Here is a 24,977-nt window from a genome sequence, read left to right on the forward strand (position 1 = left end):
AGATTTCTCTCTCATATTGCTCCTCATAATCACTGAAAACTGTCAAAAAATCTAACCCAAAGTCCAATTATTATGGACGTTATCTGACATTAAGCGTTTCTGCTTCACTTTTTCAGCAGGGAAGTGGAGCGACTGTGGGTTGACTCACCACGGTTCTCATGGGCTTTATGCGTCCTAACATAAAAAGGCTTAGCGTGGTTTAATGTACCTAAACAACGATCAATCATCACGAAATGTCTCTCTCATATTGCTCCTCATAATCACTGAAAACTGTCAAAAAATGTAACCCAAAGTCCAATTATTATGGCGTTTCTGCTTCATTAAGGCTATTGTAATGGAAAAATGTCCCGTTCATGTGAGTGATGGCTGGTGTCAGAAGCCTTTGCAGCGCAAATAGTAGCCGTGTAACAAATAAAGCCTGATAACGTAAAAACCAAAGTAGCACAAATGTTTCTTTTAACGGCACATATCAGCACAAATGATTGAGACCATTTTGGGGAGATTTGGACATTAATGGGGGTTGGGTGATGTCACTGGCCAGAAAATGTAAAGTTTAATTACTTAAAACCCTTAACAGCACAAACGATATTTTTTATGGCACAAACTTAGCACAAACGAATAATAATAATAATAATAATAATAATAATTTTTTGGATGACATGGGGGGGCTTCACGCAGGTCCCTGTTGACTACATACAGACGTTGATACACTACCAGGCTACTTCAAAATATATGGCATTGAATAACGCATGTTAGACATCATGATTGCTTGAGGACATTTTCTCTAACTGGACCTCTTTGATATACCCCTGCCCTATGCTGTAGGGGTAACAGTACCCGATTAGAGAAACCCTGAAATGGGAGATAGCATATGTATCCTGATAGTCCGGATGATATGTGAAAATGATGTTCACTTTTCTTATAAAAGCATGAAATTTGGTACACTTGTACAGTTTGGAGTGCTTAATATTTTCAGAAAGGGAGCTATCAATAAAATGCCTCGTGGCAGCCATGGGCAGCCATTTTACTTTCCGCCATAACCAAAATGATGTGTGTAGTGTATGAACATTCTATAACTTTCTATAAACTTTGACTTAAGATTTGGTATAAGGAGATGCATGAACTTTACCCCACTTTTATTGAAAACATCTGGAAAGTGTTAACATGAACAGAGGGCCCCCCAAGACAGAAGAGTCCTTTTTTGGAGTTATGCCAGATAAAAGGCATTGATTGGTCAGTTCCCTACTCCATTCATATACTTGCATATATCACGTCTTATGTTAATACAATGTACAGGATATATACTGGGTTCACACAAAGAAAAGGCAGAGCGACACATTTTGAAGATTGGGTCGGTCGTCTCTCCAGATGTCCATGGAGTCTGTAAACTGATGCTGAAATCTCTGATGTAATAAACCTTTTTATAATCGAGAACAGTGTCAACGAAGTTCCTTTTCCACACATCGGCAACGCAGTGCTGCAACTAAATATACGTGTTTTTGCATGGTCCAGGATTCCAATGAAACGAAATAAAACAAACTGTTTAGGTAAATAGATAATGGTGCATTCAGTGACACTGAAGAAGGAAATCACAGTATCTGAGAACCTAGGCTGAACTTTATATAATGTTGCATGCAGGTTGTGCAAATAACCAAATATAAACAATACAATGCACTGATACTAATCACACTGGAGACTGGAATACTCCTGGAATTAATTAAATGTCTCATTTAGTTAGGTGCATTTCATATTTCCATCCACCTCAAAGCTGGTTCTGTAAATACACTCTCTAAATACCAAGAGTAACAAATTACTTTAAAAATAATCTTTTTGTGCTCTAGCAGCTCTCCTTCCTTCAGATGTGAGCTCATAAGCTATGAAGTAGTACTGTTAGTAAAGTATGTTGAACTTACATTGATCAAACAGTTTATCAGATAACAGTATTGTTATGCAGGAGTTCCCAAATAACACACAGACAGACCAGAGTGGATGCTGAGCAAAGCTTTAATCAGAAAGAGCAGAACATCAGAGGATTCAGTTTGCTTTACACAAGTATTGAGTACAATGACATGATTCATGTAAATACTGAGGTTGATACACATTAAACATCCACATTTAACAGTATTAGTATTCGATAAACAACATTTTTACTCTTTGCCTTGTTGAAATAGGGTAGAATATGTTTAGTTTTGTTCTCAGAGTTACAGTAACTGTTTAGGTTGAATGGAGTCAGCCTACTTTTTTTTTTTTTTTTTTTATATTGGCAATAATTATAAGACATTTAAACATGTAATTATCTGGCTGTTTAAACTCTGCAGCAGTACTACCGTATTTCAGTTAGTTTAGTTTTTTATTTGGATAGGTCAGAAGATTCCTCCTCACCTAAAACCACTGAGAGTCATTGAAGGACACACAAATTATAACAGTAGTTATCTCGGGACACTCTACAGATAGAGTAAGTCTAGACCACACTCTGATTTAAAGAGACTCAACCATTAAGAGCAGGCATTTGGTAATTCCCAACAGTTAAATGGAACAACCCCCAAATCAGTCCGTGTTAAGGTAAACAATCACTTAAAACCTCGTGTGCAGGAAAATGCTGGTTAATGAATGGACCAAAGAAGACTCCTGAAATGTGTTTGTGTCCGCAGCGTGTCACTTTATTAAGCTTGTACTGTAGTTTAAAGGCGAAAGCGTATCGTTAGGCATAAATCAATCCATTTCTTTAAATGTAATTTCAGTAGGATCCAGTTGTGTTTGTGTTTGTTTCCCATCAGTTGGGCCTAAAACAGTAGTCCCCAGAACTCCTCTACTCCATGGCAACTCTACCACGGCCCCTGTTGGGTTTTACACGTTTATGTGTAGTTTTTAACACAACCATCAACAGGTTCTGGAGAGTCATTGCTGAAGCACTTGATGCAATGGGTTTGATCGTATGAGACTCTACAACGGAATATGTTGTTGCGACCAAATTTAGTTGTTCCAAGATTTTTAAGGGTGTCTCTAATTTCCTCAAGAGTAAAGTAAACCCACTTGCCATTTGGATCTTTGTACCCGTCGAATACTTTGGAAAACACAAAGGCACTGTCTGCCCATCTGTCTTTGGGAATGTAATTAATCTTGTCTAAGATATTGTAATTGTTTGGGTTTGTACACTTGGCGCCACATGGAGAAAGGTAAGAATAGAAGACCAGACTTTTACCCTTACTACTGTCAGCTAAAGGTTTTATGTTGTCCAGTACTCGTGCCTCTGCATGCTCAGTATATTTGTTTCCTTTAAGAGGCAATGCTTCAACCACATTGGTACCTTTGTACACTTTCTCGCGTTGAACCACCATTTTCACAGTGATAGCATTATCAGCGTTGAAGAGGTCCTGAAGCTTCTTCAGGTCCTGGTTCACTGGGATGTTTACAGCCAAACTGAACTGTTTGTTAGGTATTAAGTACCTGTCAAAGAAAACAAAGTGTTATCTTTTGCCAGAGTATAAGTACAGATCCAAAGTTTTAGCTTAACATATTAAAAAACTCACCAAAATTGGCGGGCGCATCAAGTCTGGTGAAAATCTACGTATTTTAAGGGGTTTGGGAATAGGCGCACAAAAATGGCTCGCTAGCGCCCCCTACAAATGTAACAAAATTGAGCCCCTGCAGTGCGTTTAACGTAGAGTCACGAAACTTGGTACACATATGTAGCATGTCAAGCCGTACAACAAACGTCATTGGAGCCATACCCTAAACCCAACAGGAAGTCCGCCATTTTTAATTGAAAGTTCGAAAATAGTGCGATTTTGGCCATTTCCACGTCGTACTTTAACGAACTCCTCCTAGAGATTTCATCCGATCAACTTCAAATTTGGTCTGCGCCATCTTAAGACGTTAAAGAGGAAAAGTTGTTAAAAGAAAAACTTTTCGTCAAACCGTGTGGGCGTGGTGGCCATTTTGTGCATTTTTCCGCCGAAACAGGAAGTGGGTGTAACTCAAGTGTACATTGTTCAACTGGCTCGAAACTTCAGGATTCATAAGACTCTAACTCTGAGGACATTTACTGGACAAAATGTACTCAAAGTCATAGCGCCCCCTAGTGGCAACAGGAAGTAGGCCTAAAAGTCAAGGTGCTATACTTTAACAAACTCCTCCTAGAGATTTCATCCGATGGACTTCAAATTTGGTCTGTACCATCTCAACACCTTAAAGATGAAAAGTTATTAAAAGAAAAACTTTTTGTCAGACGTTGTGGGCGTCGCGCGGCGGCCATTTTGAGTGTTTAGCGATGAACAAAGAAATTGTTGTAACTTGAGTGTACGTTGTCGTATCTGCCCGAAATTTCTCACGATTGACAAGGGTCCAGGTCTGAGGACATCTCCAGGCCAAAATTGACTTTTGGTCATAGCGCCCCCCGCTGGCAACAGGAAAAGCACCTTATATGACAAACATCATCCGATTTACATGAAACTTATAATGTGTGGTCTACATGTGATACTGAGCCGCCCCCTATAATTTAACCACGCCCACGTACTCAAGCCCCCTTTCATACCATTTGAACCGTTTAAGGTAGATTCTTGTCTGAGGTATCATTGAACTCAGCAGAGAGTTCCTTCTTCATTGGTGATGGTTTGACCCGCCCCCCTAAGCTTTAGCCACGCCCCTTTTATAACTAATGACCCGTTTGATGTAGACCCTTGTGTGAGGTATCATTGAACTCAGCAGAGACTTCCTTATTCATTGGTGATGGTTTGGCCCGTCCCCTATGTTTAAGCCACGACCCCTTTCATAAATGTTGACCCATCTAAGGTAGAGTCTTGTGTGAGGTATCACTGAACTCAGCAGAGAGTTCCTTTTTAAGTGTTGATGGTTTGACCTGCCCCCTATGTTTTAGCCACGCCCACTTTAACAGCTAATAAAATGTATGACGTAGAGTCTTGTGTGAGGTATCGTTGCGCGAGGGCCCGTCCATCGCTGCTTGCAGCTTTAATTGTTGATTGAAACCTTGTGTTGACTTACAGTCAACTTTATTCATCAATTACTCTTTTTAAAGAATACCAAACCTTTCTGTACTTCCAACAACTACCAACAAAAATTTGACTCACTTGTTCAGGATGAAGTTTACAATAGTTTGGACCTTATTCTGATCCATAGCCTCAGTGTTTCCAACAGACAGGCTGAAGGCCAGCACCCCAGCCATCCAACACAGGCCAGCCATCTGCACACAGAACAAGTTAGTGATAGTTTTAAATATGAAAGGGAGGAAGTGTAAAGGGGAAACATTTCTCTTTAAATTGTCGTACTTGATAAGTTTCCTTTATTTAATAAATACACGTTACGAAATAAAAATGAGTTAAACAGAGAGCATAACACCTACAGGTGGACCAAAATGGTATTTTATGGCTGATAAAAATAGCCGATACCAACATGATAACCCATAATATTAATCTTACAAATACAAATGTAATAAAGACAATCAATGATTAAATTAATAATTTATTTTCTAATACACCAAGAGAATTTAGAGAGCTTTCACCATATATTTCCCACCTTAGTGGTTTTTTTTTTGAACATGTAGGCGAATAAATACCTGACCTTTTGTTAAGCATGTGTAGACTGCAGACACTATTAGAATAGCTCTACATACTATTTAATAAATGGTTATCTAAAGGCCTGACTCCACTATTTAGAAGGTTGCAAGCCTTTGACAATAAACTGGCAATAAACATTTGTATTGCCTCATGGTAGAGAGCCGGTAGAAAGGTGGATGGCTGGTTGGTCTCGGCATCAAAGTCTCCAAGAGTTCAACTTATTTTCAGATACATTTCTGATTAGGCTCAACCTTTACCTGCAATTAGTAGGGGACAGTGAAGATTTCACCTTTCTGGAGTTAGTATTCTGCTTGTTCAACAGTTTTGATCAATAGCTTGTACTATTTACAATAGTAAAATAGTACCTTACTGGTGGATTACGTTAGACGGGGTAAACCCAGCCCGATCTGTCTGCGATTTGATTTCTCCCTGCAGCTCAGGCTGGAAACTTGTACGTTTATCTCTCCTGCTTCCGTTACAAATCTGCGGGGACCAATCACAAACTGGCTTATCCACCTGGCGCGCTATTGGCCTGTTTAACATGATGACGATAGAGAAGCGACCAAGCAGCTTTTTGTTTACATTCAACATGGCGGCCACCGAAGCGCAGCAACCCGTTGATGCCGCTGTCGCTTCCGTTTTAAAAGATTTCAAAGGCATGTTCTCTCTGAAAACGGAACAGAAACTGGAAGAATTCCTACAAAAGAAGGATGTGTTTGCCTTACTACCAACCAGCTTTTGGTAAAAGCCTAATTTACCAGCTAGCCCTGCTGGCAGCCAAAAGAATGGAGCTCAGCTCAAACCCCGCTGTTGCGTTCGTGTCACCGTTGGTCACGCACATGGTCTGCAAAGTACATCACTCGGATCGTTGGTCGTATTGGTTGAAGGACTATCCAATTGCGTACAGAGTCATTTGAACTATGCCCGTTGATCACGCCTCTTGTGCAGTAGAAAATACAGAGCAGACTCCCCAGACTAATGTTCAATCTTAAAAGACTGAGCTTGGTCTGGTGATGGCCAGACTAGGATTGTGTTGCACATATGGATATTGAGCATTGTAGCCGTCGACTCAAGTAAAATATAACAGTTATTAGTTATGAACCTTTGCAACTTATTATATTTGTTTTATATAGGTCAGTTCCCAAACTTCTTACCACCACAGCTCCCCTTCAAAGGAAATATTTTTGTCATGGCCCCCCAAACCAAACAACCCCCAATATAACATGTACAAAGTTGCTTAGTTGCTTTAATCATTATTATATTGTTCACCATGCCTTACGCTACAATATGCACATTTAAAAATATCTGTTAAAATGATGCAATAGGATATGAGACAACTTTACTGTCATTTTACACTGAAATATCTCATAGACAAATTCCATACATTTAACACAAATGTGTGGTGTTCCTTCGTGGTGTAACATACCTTTTTTCGGTGGAGAAAGATGTTCGATGAGGCCTCTGAAGCCGTCGTCCTCTGTGTCTGGAGGCAAGGTGTTGCTGCAGTGAAGACAGTCAGAAGGAAGGCACACTTTTATAGAGGAGCCTGAGATCATTGTCATACCCTCAAAGTGGCACCATGCCCTTATTTTCAGCATTAAGATTTCCTCTTTTGCATTTTCTCAGAATTGAGGAAGTTACAGTGACACTGCAGCATACATTTAGAAGAAATACAGTAGTATAAGTACAACTGTTTAGTAAAACAAAATCAACCAAAATGAACAGGAATGTTCTAAATGTTAGTGTTAGGGAATTCTTGTGATGCATTTATTCATCGATTCTTTAATTTTATTCAAACAGGTGAAAACCTACAATTGTTTATAAAAAAAACACACCCAAAGGACATACCAAAGGTAAAATGTAGACATACAAACTCACCAGTACATTTTAAGTATAAGTGTTCAAGTTTTCATCTTGCCTCTCCATCTGTTGAAAGAGATAAGAAAGATGCACATATGTTACAGTTCTTACACAATTCTCACAAGATGAATGTTGTTACAGACTGGACTTTAGAAACCAGAACTTTCAGACCAGGGTCTGGTCTGTGTTCACATCTGCCCAAACCCACCGCACCAAGGGGGTCAACGCTCCAGGGTTCAATTCATCTGAATCAAACAAGGCAGACGTGAAAACACACTTATATAAAGATTCTGCTCACTTACAAAATAGTAAAAACATACTTCATTATTTTTCTCTAAAAGAATACCAACCCTTTACCAGAGTTAGTTTGACAGATGTTATTCCTTTTTTGATTTAATAGTCTAATGTGCATCAACACATTTCCCAGACAGGATCCCGACCAAACTGCAAACTATAATACCATTATATATTATTACTATAATAATACTGTGTTTTAAATGTATTTTGTAGTGTTTAAGCATTTGCTAATGTAATTGAAAATGCCCAAGTATTAGTGTGCTTTCTGTACAGTGGCGTAGTGAAGACAGGGATACTACAACTGCCTCTGTGTGTGTGTGTGTGTGTGTGTGTGTGTGTGTGTGTGCGTGTGTGTGTGTGTGTGTGTGTGTGTGTGTGGGGGTGCTGCGCCTGTACTCTTTCATCAGCTTGTGAATGTGTGTGTGTGTGTGTGTGTGTGTGTGTGTGTGTGTGTGTGTGTGTGTGTGTGTGTGTGTGTGTGTGTGTGTGTGTGTGTGTGTGTTATTAACACACCACAAGATAAAACAGCACAACAACAAGACAACAAGTGCAGAGAATACAATCGACATATAATAGCAGGCGCCCGGTGGCGGGGTAGCTATGTCAACATGCTTTCTTTCTTGGTCATTAAAAGTATAGAAATTAAATTGTAAATGCTACATGGTACTTTGTGACCACTTAAACATGTTGAATCAATGGATGGAGATGTGAGAAATAAGCACTAGTCCAGAACTTTACATTAAATGTAAGGTTTAACTGTAAAAAAACAGAAAGATGCCTCAATTTTACACACCGTAAAATTATGTTGTTTTTGTTGTCTTTTTTACATAAAATTCAATGTAATTTAACTTTCAAGACCATTAAGCAATGGAAATTATCCTGTTAAACAACTATATTATCTCATTATATCAATTTACAGAAGAAAACCTTTATTTAATTGGGGTTTTTTTTAAATAAAAGTATTTTTTCTGTATTTTTAATAACAATGTAGAAAAAACGGAATAAAATCTGTAAAATTATACAGTGAATTCCAGTGAAATAACTTTTTTTTTACAGTGTACATGGGGGCGCACGCTCTACCAGGTGAGCTAGTATTCGCCCCGTTATCAATCTTCTCTGAGATATTATTGTGATTGTCTGGGTCAGAATAGAGGACCAGAATTTTACCCTCACTACAGTCTGCTAAAGGTTTTATATTGTCCAGCACACAGTCCTCTGCATGTCCAGTATACTTGTTTCCATTTGGTGCTGTAATGGTTTTATATGTTGCAGTAACCACATCGGTACCTTGGTACACCTCGTCACTTCCTCCATACCATGATGTCACATAGTGTGACTCTGTCTTTGTGCCTCCTGGATGTTTGCGTTTTATTTTCTAGTTTTTCTAGTTTTTATTAATGTTAATTAATGTTGCTCTGTACAGCAGCGTGTGACCATGGTTTTGAAGGGTGCTTTATAAATACAGTTTACTTACTTACTTTTTAACCCAACATTTTTTCAAATGACCTATATGTCTTCTTCCTTAATGGATTGGGTTTGGTTCCACACGCATGTCCAATTGGATCACCCCCTGATGTCATTATATTGTATTGTTTGGTGTATTATACAGTAGCATAGTGTTGCATGGTCTACTGTAATGTTGTATAGTGCAACAGTGACACATCCCTGTATAATGCAACACAGTTCAACAGCAAAACAACCTACATCCTCCAAAATAATCTTTTTATATCATCTACACCTGTTTCTGTTTTTTTGTGCTGTAGCAGCTCTCCTCCCTTCAGATGTGAGCTCATAAGCTATGAAGTAGTACTGTTAGTAAAGTATGTTGAACTTACATTGATCAAACAGTTTATCAGATAACAGTATTGTTATGCAGGAGTTCCCAAATAACACACAGACAGACCAGAGTGGATGCTGAGCAAAGCTTTAATCAGAAAGAGCAGAACATCAGAGGATTCAGTTTGCTTTACACAAGTATTGAGTACAATGACATGATTCATGTAAATACTGAGGTTGATACACATTAAACATCCACATTTAACAGTATTAGTATTCGATAAACAACATTTTTTACTCTTTGCCTTGTTGAAATAGGGTAGAATATGTTTAGTTTTGTTCTCAGAGTTACAGTAACTGTTTAGGTTGAATGGAGTCAGCCTACTTTTTTTTGTTTTTTGTTTATATTGGCAATAATTATAAGACATTTAAACATGTAATTATCTGGCTGTTTAAACTCTGCAGCAGTACTACCGTATTTCAGTTAGTTTAGTTTTTTTATTTGGATAGGTCAGAAGATTCCTCCTCACCTAAAACCACTGAGAGTCATTGAAGGACACACAAATTATAACAGTAGTTATCTCGGGACACTCTACAGATAGAGTAAGTCTAGACCACACTCTGATTTAAAGAGACTCAACCATTAAGAGCAGGCATTTGGTAATTCCCAACAGTTAAATGGAACAACCCCCCAAATCAGTCCGTGTTAAGGTAAACAATCACTTAAAACCTCGTGTGCAGGAAAATGCTGGTTAATGAATGGACCAAAGAAGACTCCTGAAATGTGTTTGTGTCCGCAGCGTGTCACTTTATTAAGCTTGTACTGTAGTTTAAAGGCGAAAGCGTATCGTTAGGCATAAATCAATCCATTTCTTTAAATGTAATTTCAGTAGGATCCAGTTGTGTTTGTGTTTGTTTCCCATCAGTTGGGCCTAAAACAGTAGTCCCCAGAACTCCTCTACTCCATGGCAACTCTACCACGGCCCCTGTTGGGTTTTACACGTTTATGTGTAGTTTTTAACACAACCATCAACAGGTTCTGGAGAGTCATTGCTGAAGCACTTGATGCAATGGGTTTGACCGTATGAGACTCTACAACGGAATATGTTGTTGCGACCAAATTTAGTTGTTCCAAGATTTTTAAGGGTGTCTCTAATTTCCTCAAGAGTAAAGTAAACCCACTTGCCATTTTGATCTGTGTACCCGTCGAATACTTTGGAAAACACAAAGGCACTGTCTGCCCATCTGTCATTGGGAATGTTATCAATCTTGTCTAAGATATTATTGCAATTGTTTGGGTTTGTACACTTGGCGCCACATGGAGAAAGGTAAGAATAGAAGACCAGACTTTTACCCTTACTACTGTCAGCTAAAGGTTTTATGTTGTCCAGTACTCGTGCCTCTGCATGCTCAGTATATTTGTTTCCTTTAAGAGGCAATGCTTCAACCACATTGGTACCTTTGTACACTTCCCCGCTTGTAACCACTTCTATCACTTTGATAGCATTATCAGCGTTGAAGAGGTCCTGAAGATTGTTCAGGTCCTGGTTCACTGGGATGTTTACAGCCAAACTGAACTGATTGTTAGTTATGAAGTACCTGTCAAAGAAAACACGACACGAAGAGTTACCTTTTGCCAGGGTATAAGTACAGATCCAAAGTTTGATGCATGGAGATGGATACATATTGATAGTAGAAGAATAAAAAAAAATGGATTAGGTTGATTTCATTTTTTGGGCATTTCTACCTTTATTGGACAGGAAGGCTGAGATATGAAAGGGGAGAGAGTGGGGGGAAGACATGCAGGAAAACCATCACAGGTCGGCGTGCAACCTCTGACAAATGTAGCAGTTGTAAGTCGCTTTGGATAAAAGCGTCAGCTAAATGACATGGAATGTGCATTTAGAGTTTTGCTAGTTTAACGGCGGAAAAAAGGGTCCGTGCGCCGGGCGCATGGTTCTAAAGGGTTGTATTTAGTGTCTTCATTAATCAGAGGTGTGTTTTGGGCGTAACATGCAATCAACCAATCAGAGATCATCTCCCATTCCCTTTAAAAGCCAGGCGTATTTGGACCTTGGAGCATTGCTGTTATGATGGAGGATTTGCACCGTAATATTTTTATTTTTAATCTTTTTGTGTGTTGCTATGCGTCCCTGTGTGTGTAACAAGCATAATGTAGGAGCATTTTACTAATGCTCTGTTAAAATAACAATAAAATGCTGCGCTATTGACTTCAGACCAGGTTTTTGTTGGTCAATGGGACGATCACTTCTGCTACCTCAAGATAGCAATACGCCAACAATGCACCTGAACACACCTCCCTGTAAGACCAGCACTCCCAGAATGCACCTGAACACACCTCCCTGTAAGACCAGCACGCCCAGAATGCACCTGAACACACCTCCCTGTAAGACCAGCACGCCCAGAATGCACCTGAACACACCTCCCTGTAAGACCAGCACGCCCAGAATGCACCTGAACACACCTCCCTGTAAGACCAGCACGCCCAGAATGCACCTGAACACACCTCCCTGTAAGACCAGCACGCCCAGAATGCACCTGAACACACCTCCCTGTAAGACCAGCACGCCCATGGGCGCACAGATGGGCGCAGGTGCATTTGCTATTTACTGCGTCGGTCTTAGCAAAGACACTTGCGTCGGGCAGAGTCTACAGCAGCAGAGATACTCAACTACTCTTGCAAAATGACAGGAGGCCAGGGGCCACTTAATAAACAAACAATAATAATATTCCTCAAATAAAAATAATACAAATTAAAAGGCCTGTTACTTATCTTTCTTTGAAATTCTTTATTTTCAAATGGACTGACTTAATAAGTATATACATGGCACAAGGATTGATTGATGAGTTATTGCATTTAAAGGCTGCATTTTAGTTTATACAACATTAATTATAGCTGGAAAGTCATCCATAATGCAATCACTCAAATGTTGAAATGATTCATAAACATAAACTGCCCCTCCCAGGGAACATAGATTTCAATATCTGAGTTAATGTTATTACTATTAAAACAGGTTTCAGTCTTCATTTGTTGTTGTTGATTGAAACCTTGTGGTGACTTACAGTCGTATCAGCTTTATTCATCAATAACTCTTCTTTTAAACAATACCAAACTCTGTACTTCCAACAACTAGCAAAGAAAAGTGACTCACTTGTTCAGGATGAAGTTTACAATAGTTTGGACCTCATCCTGATCCATAGCCTCAGTGTTTCCAACAGACAGGCTGAAGGCCAGCACCACAGCCATCCAACACAGGCCAGCCATCTGCACACAGATCAGGTTATTAATAGTTATGAACATGAAAATGAAAAGTTTTCCTACTGTACATGGACACTTCTTTATGCACCCTTTAATATAATAAAAATCAAACTTGACTTTATAGCACATGCTATGAAATAAGAATGTTAACTTTGAAATAAACATGTTGAAATGAAGTCACTGAAATGCTTTTAAAACACTGGTTTTATGCAGGTAAGACTTTACCTCTTAAACCAAATGTATCCATTTAAAAAATAACCCAAATCTGCCTGCCTGTTAACATGCTATGATAACGTACTTCACTTCTATCTGAAAATTAATTATTAACAATTATAAAAAGCCCCAGTTCAACAGAGAGCATCTAGAGCATCTAGAGATACATGCATACACAATGCAATAAATATATATTTTCTTTATATATCTTCACATTTCTGAAAGTTTATGTTCAGCTTGCTCATACGTTTTCGGAGAGAAGAACATTGCTCACCTTCAGTATTGTTGCTCACAGGTTTTGTCAGTCTAAAAAACAACAGAAAAGACATCATGTGGAAGTTACAGTAATGATCTTTTTAGTAAATCCAACTTATAAATCCTAGTCTCCTAAAAAAAAATAGTTTAGGAACATCATGCTGGTCGAATTATGTTGTTAATCAGTTTGATGAATACATGTTTTTAATATACCTGGAAACATTCACTGATGAAATATTTATTTGGTTTTCCTAGAATATCCACTCTTTTAAAACCAGTTTGTAAGCACACAACACTTGGTTAAAGGATACGTTTAAAGGTTAGTGTTTAGTCTTGATGTTTTTACCTGTTGGATGGAGAGAGTTGTCTGTTGTATGATCTGAAGCCGTCTTCTGCTTCTGTTCTCCTCTGAGCGTTAGGAGTGTGCAAGTTGCAGTGATACTGTCTGAACTCTGACATCTTTTATAGGAGAGGGAGACCATGGCCACGCCCTCAGCGTGGCACCATGACCTTATCTAAACATTACATTTCTTACAACTATATTATAACGTTTTAAATTAGGAACGAGAAAAAAAACATGGAGCCTTTCAGTGAAATGTGAGTTGTGAACATACAGAGAGACTTCAGCGTGAGAGAGAGAAAAAGATTCATGTAACTGGCACTGAAAGTCCGGCATCTCACACATCACCCACAAAAAGCACTTACCACTACTTTCATGGACTCGCCCTCTTCATAACCAGACATGTATGAAGTACTAGAGACCCAGACCTGTGCAAAAGTACAAGTGCTGTATCAAAAAAGTGACTTGAGTAGTAGTTGAAGTGCTCTTTAAGCACCACACTTAAGTGGAAGTACTAAAGTATTCAACATTTTTTGTACTTAATTATTGCAAGTAGTTTATTTTAAAATGTACTACTCAAGTACGGAAAGTAAAAGTACAAGTATTGTGTTATGCAGTTATTAAAGATGTCATATTTTATATTGTTTGTGTCTCACAGATCCTTTGGCTGCGGCAGCAGTACAAGGACAGGCAAAGGCGTAGCACAACATTCTGGGCCCTGTGGAAAGACATTTCTATGGGCCCCTCCCCGCATCCACAGCTATTTATTCTAGCATCTTTTTGGGCCCTCCTCACATGAGGACCATTGGTACTCAGTCCCCATTTTCACCCCAGTCCGACGCCCCTGAGGACAGGAATGTACAACACTTGCATGTCATGAACCGCGGGTAGCTAGGCAGCTAGCACTTACTGATAGCTCAAGCTGGTGTGCCATTTGTGTATTGTATTTGTAACTTGCCTTGGTGTGTTTCTTCGGATTCAACGGTGAAATTTTGGGGGCCATTGTTTTGCGGTCTTTTGGGGGGGATGGAGTGGACACTTAATTCTGGTGTGAGTTGTCTTTCGCTCTGGCGGATGGGGGCATGGGCTCTGGGTGGGCCAGGGGTGGTCTCCTTCCTGGCCTTCACCGCCACGATCGCGAGCGAAATGCAGAACGGGAGCACGCGCGGCCTTCTTATAAGACATCTTGATCGCTTGATTCGCTATGATGATGAGCCAGCTTCATCAAACCTGGTGACGGAGCCATCTACCGCTCTGGCAGCGATGATGTGGGTGTGGAATGATTGGTAACATTTTTATAATTGTAACGAGTAACGATGCAGCACATAAAAAATGTATCAGAGTAAAAGTATTGAACTCATCGAAAATATGTAAAAGTGGAAGTAGGAGAAAAAAGATAATACTCCAGTAGAGTACAGATACAGCCTTTTAGTACTTAAGTACAGTAGTCAAGTAGTTCTACTTCGTTACTATACATCTCTGTTCATAACTTACATTATCATCATATTCACTCCCCTGCACTCTCCTGAGTTAACAAGGGAGGCATCACCAGATAGATCATCTTTTATTTATAGGGGCAGATATAGTGTGTAAATTAGAATGAGTGTCATATAATAACTTTCTTAAAAGAACAACAACATATCAATTGAAAATATCACAATAACAGTTGGTTTGGGTTTGCTTATTGGTGCTTATAAGTGTCTGTATTTATGTAGTCTTGTTCAGTGTGTCGCTAGTGTAAAACTGAATGAAGTAGTATATAATGTGAGGCAGAGCCATGAAATGAGATAAAGTACTGCTGGATAAGTTGCTTATAAGTCTTAAAAACATGTATCAACCTCATATTAGGTCACATAAAGACACTGCTGCTCTATTTGCTTCTCTGCAGCATTTGCTGCTCATGTTTGGCAAATTATTTGGTGGTTATTAAAATATATGCTGTTAACTCTTCTATTTCCCCCTCCTGTCTTTCCTCTTTTCTGTGTTTTTGTCCTCTTATTTGTCAGTTTTCTTCTGACTCTGTGCCTGTTTACTCACCTGCTCCTTTTCATTTCTTCTCAAGGCCACTTTGTGAGGTGGAAAGTAGCATATGATGTGAGGCAGAGCCATGGCATGAGATAAAGTACTGCTGGATAACACTGCATGAAAAGTGGGATTTTCGTCAGTAAGCGGCACTGAAGATTGTCGTGGAAGTTTAGGTTTACGACACTAGACGGCAATTTACAGGCAACGCCAAAAACTGCCGTGAATTGTCGGAAATTGACGTGGGCCTGGCTTGACAGTTGTCCCCCCATGACCCCCCCTCCCCCTTATTCTAGGGGACGCTTTAACATGTAAATGAAATGCTGTGAGCTATACAAATGCAAATCAGGGTAGCAGCAGGGGGAGTTTTACCCCAGGTGACATTTTTCTAAAAGGTATTAACTTCATTTTAAGAAAATCTCTGGTATAAATAGACCAATAAACCATTTGTTGTGTAGGCTGTGTTTGTTGTGTACTAATAAAGCTCTTTTTTAAAATAAACATCACGTTCCTGGCAAATTTTCCTTTCCTCAATAAATTCATGTCCTTGATGGTAATAGTCCATAGCATAACAATGACATGAATATACAACATATTAGCATATATATATATATATATATATATATATATATATATATATATATATATATATATATATATATATATATATATATATATATGATTGGTTGGCAGTGATCTGCCAACCAATCAGGAGTGACTGTGGCTTCAGCCAATACTGAGTGAGGAAATTCAAGCCTGGCCAGACATTCTCTGGCCAGGCGCGGTGTCGCAGCTATTCATATGCTACTTAGAGCCATTAGCACCTCCGCGGGAGCTCTCCACATACGTCATGGTTCGTTTCCGACAATATGTGGCACAGACGAATGCGACGTTCACAGTCTGTAAATTGTGGTTAACTGCCGAAAATTAGGGAGATTTACGGGCGTTTACGGGCGTTTACGGGGACGAAAATCCCAGTTTTCATGCAGTGTTACATTTGCTGCCGCTAGGGTGCGTCTAGATTTCCAGGCTACAGTTCAACCAGATCTCGCCACAATCTTTCTTAGCCAATTCTTTACAGAATCTTCTCCGAGCCTCCTAGTGTATGTTAGGCATTAGATGACTACGATATATTCAGTTGGTTAGACATGTTTTTATGCTTTTGTCGTGCTAAATGACTTATTTCCAAGAAACTTCTGAGCACATCTCTGATACAAACACAATATTTCAAGTGGTGCTTTTCCATGATTCTTTGTGGAGGAACTCACTTTGTTGGCAGTGACACATAATGTATTCAGAACATGGATAGAAATTTTCCCTGTTTGCCGTCAGTTGTTGACGTGGCGTCCACTGCATTCTGTCGCGTCGACTCGGTCACAGTTTGTACCCAACGCGATCAGTCAGCTCACCGTGTGAACAACACCGCCTGCCAAAGCAAATCTACTGCTGACACACACACAACACACACACACACACAGCTTGGCTCTCTGCTTTTATCTCTTGCCGCTGGCATTGCTGGTGTGCAGGTGTTTACAGTAGTGTGGCCTCTACTTCTGAGTCGCCAACTAAAGGTGAAGTTAGTTTCTTCCCCGGGAAGTTTGTTGACACTTTTTGGGACAGACTGTGGAAGCCAGGAGCAGCTGGTAGGTCTGCTTTATTGGACTTCACACAACAGTCTCTGAACAACATATGCTACGACTTAGCCTATCTGTGATAAAATCGGATAAATTCAAGGTTCACTTATCTGCTTATTCCGAACATATCCCAAGATCTTCTTTGGCGAATGCTGTCATCTAGTATTTTATTTAATTTATACTCTTTATTGATCCCCAATGACGAAATTACAATTTACACTCTGTTGTTATTACACACTGCACACACATGCTCAGGTCCTTTTACATGCACTAATGGAGAGATTCGGTGCCTTGCTCAAGGGCACCTTGGCAGTGCCCAAAAGGTGAACTGGCACCTCTCCAGCTACTAGTCCACCTCCGTATTTCGGTCCGTACGGGAAATTTAACCAGCGACCCTCCGGTTCCCAACCCAACTCCATACGGACTGAAAAAAACAATATCTAAACTAAAACTGTAATGTCTGTTTGCAAAACAAAATCGAGTAAATGTCCTCAGTTTTCGTCTTTGATAGCTGCTGGTTAGTACATACGCAGGAACACCAAAAGAGGGAGGAAGCGTGGGTTAATATGTGGATTATTATGGGATGTCTTCGAAGTTCGTCACTTTACTCGAACCAAAGTTCAAAACACCTGTTCCGGTCTTCTTTAGTCTGTTGGTTATTTAGGTTTTATTCCTGGAACACGTCACTTACACATTTTGCACTAAATGCGGCGTCTTGTGTAGACTGTTTACATAGTTATGACCATATGTAGGCCATCTTCGTCCGCTTATCCGGTATCGCGACCCGATACCGGATAAGCGGACGAAGATGGATGGATGGATGTAGGCTACATTTTATGTACTGGTGTTATTGTTCAATACATTATGAATACATATTTCTAAAATTGTTATTATTGAGTTATTATTACACAATACTTTTTCGACCTTTTTGAATTTCCTGACAAATAACCCATATTACAAAAAAGACTAAAACTAATAAAAACTAAACTAAAACTGTCAGGAATCCTGCTTCCTAGGTTCACCTTCTGCGTCAGTTTCTGTTTTCACCTGTGAGTCTGTGTTTTTCTGAGTTCCTGAACGCATCCTGTCTAGTTGCCTGGCGACGAAGCAAGGCGGGAGAATCTGCAATCACACTCACCTGTATCTCATCTGCAATCTGCACACCTGGTCCTGATCATCACCTCTCCACCATTTAAGCCGTGAACTGACATCCATTCCGTGCCGGATCGTTATCCTCACCAGTATGTTTGCTAGAGTGCCAGTTAGTAAGTTTGTTCTGCTCTTTTGTGACGTTTTACCGTTGCTAATCTGCCTGTTCCTCTGTCTTCAGTTTTGGGACCTGGAAGATTCACTCCATCACCGTCTGGTCGTCTGCATCACCTTTATTACTGAGTCTGCACTAATCCATCAGCCGACTCAATTCCACCCACTGCCTTACCAGCTGGACTCCCCTGCTTCCACGTACCAAAACCAAATAAATACTTACCTTTTTTCCACTCTACTTACCTTGTCCTTGTCTGCTTTTGGGTTCCTGTCCTAGTGAAGCGTGACAAAAACTAAGCATTTTCAAAAAAATGAAAAATAAATTAAACTAGCAAACCCACTTTAAAAACTAATTAAAACAAAACTGAATTTGAAAACAAAAAGTCAAAAAGAAATAAAAATAAAAACTAATGAAAAGCAAAACTATAATAACCTTGGCCGGGACCCGAACCCCGGTTTCCTGGGTAAAAGTCCTGTGTTGTTTGACCCATATACCCCCAACCGTCCCTTCTTCTTTTCCTAAACCCAACCGTCCCTTCTTCTTTTCCTAAACCCAACCGTCCCTTCTTCTTTTCCTAAACCCAACCGTCCCTTCTTCTTTTTCTAAACCCAACCGTCCCTTCTTCTTTACCTTAACCCAACCGTCCCGTTCTTCTTTTCCTAAACCCAACTTTCCCGTTCTTCTTTTCCTAAACCCAACCGTCCCGTTCTTCTTTACCTTAACCCAACCGTCCCGTTCTTCTTTTCCTAAACCCAACCGTCCCGTTCTTCTTTTCCTAAACCCAACCGTCCCGTTCTTCTTTTCCTAAACCCAACCGTCCATTCCTCTTTTCCTAAACCCAACCGTCCATTCTTCTTTTCCTAAACCCAACCGTCCGTTCTTCTTTTCCTAAACCCAACCGTCCCTTCTTCTTTTCCTAAACCCAACCGTCCCGTTCTTCTTTTCCTAAACCCAACCGTCCCTTCTTCTTTTCCTAAACCCAACCGTCCCTTCTTCTTTTCCTAAACCCAACCGTTTGTTCTTCTTTTCCTAAACCCAACCGTCCATTCCTCTTTTACTAAACCCAACCGTCCCTTCTTCTTTTAGTAAACCCAACCGTCCGTTCTTCTTTTCCTAAACCCAACCGTCCCTTCTTCTTTTCCTAAACCCAACTGTCCGTTCTTCTTTTCCTAAACCCAACCGTCTGTTCTTCCCGCTTGTCATGGAAACGTAAACCCACCCACGACCTTTTCCTTAACCTAACTGTGTCAAAAGTGACGCCAATAGTCCCGACCGGCGCGTTTAGATATGATGCTAAAGGAGACAACGACAAAGGCACCTGACCAAGCATCCATATTTTACGAGATGGGAGTGAGAATCTGTTTGTGTAATGTGGTTGGATGAAGATGCTTTAGGCCAGTGGCTCTCAACCTTTTTTTGGGCCAGCGCCCCACTTATATATTATCCAGGTCCCTTACCGCCCCCCCATCAAATAAGATGTAGGCTAATTGCCCTGAATATTAAGGATTAGGCCCTATTATTGTTATGATGATTATTGTTGTTGTTGTTATTACTATTGTTATTGATTAGAAATCATATAACTGAATGAAAAATGTTCATAGACTTATTGAAGAACTACCTACCAGCGTTACCATTTGTAGCGTCTAAATACGAATGAGGACAGAGATAGCGAGATACTTGCTGCATTTCTAACGATGAATCGGCAAAAACATCTTTTTATTTTGTGCAAATCTTTGTTTCTGAACTGGGCTTTAGGTATATTATCACAAGTATATTAAGACAAATGTATGTGTAATCTAATCTTACCCATTTCACCGGGGGAAAAAAAGATGTTTAGAATCAAATATAAAGGGTGGTTTAAATTCAGTTTGTCTTTATTTGACAGCACGATCTCTTTGACTCTCCACAACCCACCAGCCTCTCTGATGTTCACAAAATAATATCAGAAACTTTATGCCTTCAGCTTTATAAAAGCATCAACACCTACAGATGCTGCTTCAAAGATTATAAACCTTTCTGTTTTCACTGCCTGCTTTTTCTTTTTAATTTAGCACAAAAGTGAGATCTGGCTCCGGAGCTTTTAGCAGCAGCTGATTTGTGTGTCATGTCAACAAAATGCTAAATGCGTCTCTTATCGCAGCCCGTGTGAAGCGATCAGTGGAAAGACGTCTGTTGCATTTTGAAAAACTTTCTCTCATGTTGCTAAAACATTTGCAGGAACTGATAAGTGCAACATTAGCATTCATTTTCAATCTTCCAGTTAGAGGAATGAAAAATTACTTATGCAGATTTCTGTGCTCATAATGTGTGTGTGTGTGTGTGTGTGTGTGTGTGTGTGTGTGTGTGTGTGTCTCTTGTAATTCTAAAGCCAGTGTTGGGAATTCGTAGGGTACAGATTCAATGGCCTAGCTTGTACAGTAATTAACTTCTCCAAGACGGGAAGTAACAACGTAGCATTTACAGTCTTTTAACCAAGCTATATTAGGCTATTCAACAGAACATCATCAACCGTGCACCTTAATCAGTGGTGCTTTCACAGAAAATAATGGGACACGGTGGTCCCGATCAGATTAATACTCAAACTGTGCACCAGTAGCACTAAGATTAATCACACATTAATGGCAAAACAATGGCAGCATGAGCCTTTACACATTAATAAACATACTATGTTCTACATCTCTCTGCCCAGAACACTAAGCCTTACTGTACGTTGTCCATCAGTCCGTAGGTTTCCACGGAAAAACAGAAGGAAGTTAATCACTCGTCAATGATTAACTAGAAATTCCTCGGAATTTACGAAAGCGGTGTCTCTGTTGTCCGATTTTCTTCTAGAGAACGGTGTCCTCTCCTGCAGTTTTGAACACACATATGTTTAAGAAAGGCACATGTTTCTCAGAGGTCAGGCTGTGGTTTTTTACATGTAGCCTTATTGTTTGAGATCATAATGTTTAACTCTTACTTTGTTATGGTCCCAACACCAGTTCACCGCCATTTGACGTCCGTCAGCATGCTGTCGGGATGCCAAGTTGGAGCTGAGCCAGAGGCTGCAGATGGATGGCCAGTGCCTGTTGTGCGGGTGCAGGGTTGGAGGAGAGCCCGGGGTGCTACAAGTTTTTCAGATTTCATGCATCTCTCCTCTGGAGGCTGTTTGCATTTCATCAAATCACGACAAGTCAAGGTGACAGGCTATGAATCCTTGTGCGTCATCAGTCACTGCGTCAGTTTACAGCAGGGCTGAACCAGAAGCATTTGAAATACAATCCAATCATACATTTATTTGCCTATAAACCAGACAAAAAAACTATTACAGACTTAAGACTTGCTGAGGGCATTTCTACTTTCACGGAAGGGAATTCTCATTTAACGATTGGCAGGATTTAAAGGAACAGACCCAGATGCAGACTGAAGCAGATACTCAAATGAAGAAAGACTTTTAATGACCTCTTCTTTAAGAGAGGAGAGATTTGAGCTAAACAGGAGATGGTTGGCTGAATGCACAGAAGACGGAGGGGAGATATTAAAGAGCTGAAAGCCTGCCGAGGCAAAGGAGAAAACCTGCCCGACTGATAAGCATAACAGAATGACAGGTGTTCACATCATGTGGGAGTTAACAGTGATTACCTAGGGACCTGGCATCAGTTAGAGTACGTGTAATTTCCCCGCTTCCCATTTATTTCTACGGGAGTAGCCGTGCAATGTATTCTGGTAGCGCGGCAGGGACTTTGGAGAAGCCGGGTGTCGACATTTTCGTTACCCTCTCGGGGAAAAGTTATCCAAAATGTCTTTTTTTCACAAATATTAGTTGTACTTTTTGTGATTGACATTGACAATACTGATACATGAGCCGTTCATCAGAATTGGGAAATCAAGCACCACTTTGTGGGCTCTCCCGCTGCCAAAAGAAAAGAAAAGAAAAAAAACACCATTCAATTATTGATATTAATATATAATATTAATGAGTTTTTCCTGTTCAGTTCCTCCTTTGAGCTCACTCTTTTGTATTGATTAGAGAGAAAAATGGACTGAAGGAACTCAAATGAAACTGAGTCTTCAATATTTATGATATGATGGTTTTGCATATTTTCCCACTGGACTGTAAATAAACCATGTAGTCCCATTACAGTTTTTCTTGATTGCTTTGACCTGCTTAAAGACACTGGGGTCCACTCGGTTTTCATCATCACTGTCTCAGCAGAGCAGAAGACACCTCTTGCAAATGTGTTAACCCTTTCTCATTGGATTGACACATCTCCCCCCCCCCCCACACCCTTTAGCAGAACAGTTAACACGGACGTCATTCAAGCAGTCCAAACTCCATTGTTTTAGCTATGGTAACCAAACAGAAACCATCTGTTCCTAACTATTAGAAACTACCTACATCAATATGACATCACGGAAGCTCCTGTTTGACACTCCTTCACACAAATCTTCAATTAGCAATCAGTCTGCAGGCCTTAAAGGTGCAGCGTCTGTGTTGTTCTCTGCCAACATGGATGGAAGAGGTCAAAGGCAGATGAGTGTGAGAGGAAGAGGTAGAGGGGTCTGAGGAAGAGGAGTCCGAGTGTGAGGTGGAGGTATAGTTGGAAGGGCTCAGGTTTCTGATGAAATTCGGGCAACTGTTATTGATCACGTTATCAATCATGGCCATGTGGCCCCATCATCAAGACAGAAGAGACTGAGTATCAATAGTGGCTATTTCTTATACTCTACAGTAATAGATGTTTATACTTTACTGTAAGAGATTTTATTTTTATTTCTTAATTTCTTATACTCTAATATTTTATTTTGGTTTACATGTATTATGTGTAATATTTACAGTATTTCAGTTTTCAGCCACAGTTTGAAAATAAGGATCAATGGAATCAATAAAATGTGCATCAAAGCATTTCTGATTCTGGATCCAATTCTTTGCAAGAAGGTAAATATGACAACAAATGTCTCTGCATGAAAGCTACGTTCAGTAATAGACGACAGAGACAAGCAATGCTGCACTGATCCCCACTGAGAGCTGTATCTAGTAGTTTGGTGTCCACTGTGTAACGGTTGATTGGAAGAGCTCAGACACTTGTTTGTAAGTTGTGTTGTTTGAAGGCAACATTAGCTTTTGTTGCATATTTTAAATGTTTTGGCACGGTTAGAGCCTTTTGCACCACCTTTTTAGACCATGAGTGCCACTGTTTGGGCCTGTGTGTTAACTGTTTTGAAAATGTGGAGTTTGAGTTGACTGCTGCATCAAAGCAATCAAGAAAAACTGTAAGACCCGGACAGCTCTTCTCTGCTGGGCGAGAGAGAAAAGTTTTAGTTTAATGGTTCTGAACAGTTCAGTATAACACAAACACAGTGGTAATTGAACCTCACTTTTGGGTTCATGCCAAGTGAAAAACAGCCATAAATATCTTTGGAAATAAATGAAAGTCTTCTGTACATTCAGCAGCCCAGGGTATATTTCGATACCAGTTTAATCTCTGTGTGTTGAGCACAGATTTACTGCAGATGCAGGATGTGTTTGGCCTCCAAGTCTAGCTGTGTGTCTTGTTGACGCTAATGTGTGTGTGTGTGTGTGTGTGTGTGTGTGTGTGTGTGTGTGTGTGTGTGTGTGTGTGTGTGTGTGTGTGTGTGTGTGTGTGGGGACACTGCATGAAAAGTGGGATTTTCGTCAGTAAGCGGCACTGAAGATTGTCGTGGAAGTTTAGGTTTACGACACTAAACGGCAATTTACAGGCATACCCCCATGATCCCCCCTCCCCCTTATTCTAGGGGACGCTTTAACATGTAAATGAAAATGCTGTGAGCTATACAAATGCAAATCAGGGTAGCAGCAGGGGGAGTTTTACCCCAGGTGACATTTTTCTAAAAGGTATTAACTTCATTTTAAGAAAATCTCTGGTATAAATAGATCAGGCTCAGTACAGCCTAATTGTAGACTCTTGTAGAATTACTGTGTATGTCATTAGCAATGGCCAATGTTGTGTAAAAAAGATACACAAAACAATTTATTTTTAGCAATTAGTTTTCATCAGGCTTTGCCATAAAGGTAAAATATGCATTCCATGCAAACAACATCACAGCCTCCTAGAGCTCATCCACTGTGCATAGTGGCATGACTACAGTGACCTTTCTTTGGTCTTGCTCATCCAAGATTGTCTGGTGGAATGGAGACAGAGGCACCACTGTACAGTTTTCTAAGAGAAGTCTTTCTGCTGACACCAAAACACTCTGCTTCACATAAAGCATATATCAGCTTTGTCATTGCATGACAAGTCCCAACCATTTGTCTTCTTAAAATACTGGCAAAGTCAGCACCATATTCACATGTCTATGGCATATGGAGCTGTTGGCTCTGCTGAAATGGTCTCATAATCTGGACTTCAACTGTCCTATTGTTATTAAACTTTCCCAGTATTCCATTAAAACTCACTGTAATTCACCTCCACACCAGTCTGTGCACCGTTCGCACCCTGCT

The 24,977-nt window shown here is 40.0% G+C and overlaps 1 protein-coding gene across 1 annotated transcript; it reads right to left on the reverse strand.

Moving 5' to 3' along the window:
* Positions 1-1,986: 1,986 nt before the first annotated feature.
* LOC144530914 (uncharacterized) lies at positions 1,987-23,162 on the reverse strand. Its single transcript, XM_078270683.1, has 7 exons — positions 23,004-23,162; positions 12,680-12,792; positions 10,966-11,105; positions 7,605-7,678; positions 7,000-7,104; positions 5,088-5,200; positions 1,987-3,447 (listed from the first exon to the last, which is right to left on the reverse strand). Exons 1-7 carry the CDS (start codon positions 23,160-23,162, stop codon positions 2,856-2,858), a joined length of 1,296 nt encoding a protein of 431 aa, XP_078126809.1. The 3' UTR covers positions 1,987-2,855.
* Between the last annotated feature and the right edge of the window lie 1,815 nt (positions 23,163-24,977).

This window comes from Sander vitreus, chromosome 2, assembly GCF_031162955.1.
Source record: "Sander vitreus isolate 19-12246 chromosome 2, sanVit1, whole genome shotgun sequence".
NCBI classification, from domain to species: domain Eukaryota; kingdom Metazoa; phylum Chordata; class Actinopteri; order Perciformes; family Percidae; genus Sander; species Sander vitreus.

What these genes read in the sequence shown, in the direction of transcription:
- LOC144530914 (XM_078270683.1), bottom strand. Translation starts at nt 23,162, where the DNA reads ATGGCCATGATTGATAACGTGATCAATAACAGTTGCCCGAATTTCATC. An exon ending in AAGCGGGGAAGTGTACAAAG is followed by an intron (nt 7,679 to 10,965) that starts GTACCAATGTGG and finishes TGTTTGATTCAG; the next exon opens with ATGAATTGAACCCTGGAGCG. An exon ending in TGAACACAGACCAGACCCTG is followed by an intron (nt 7,105 to 7,604) that starts GTCTGAAAGTTC and finishes CCTCTATAAAAG; the next exon opens with TGTGCCTTCCTTCTGACTGT.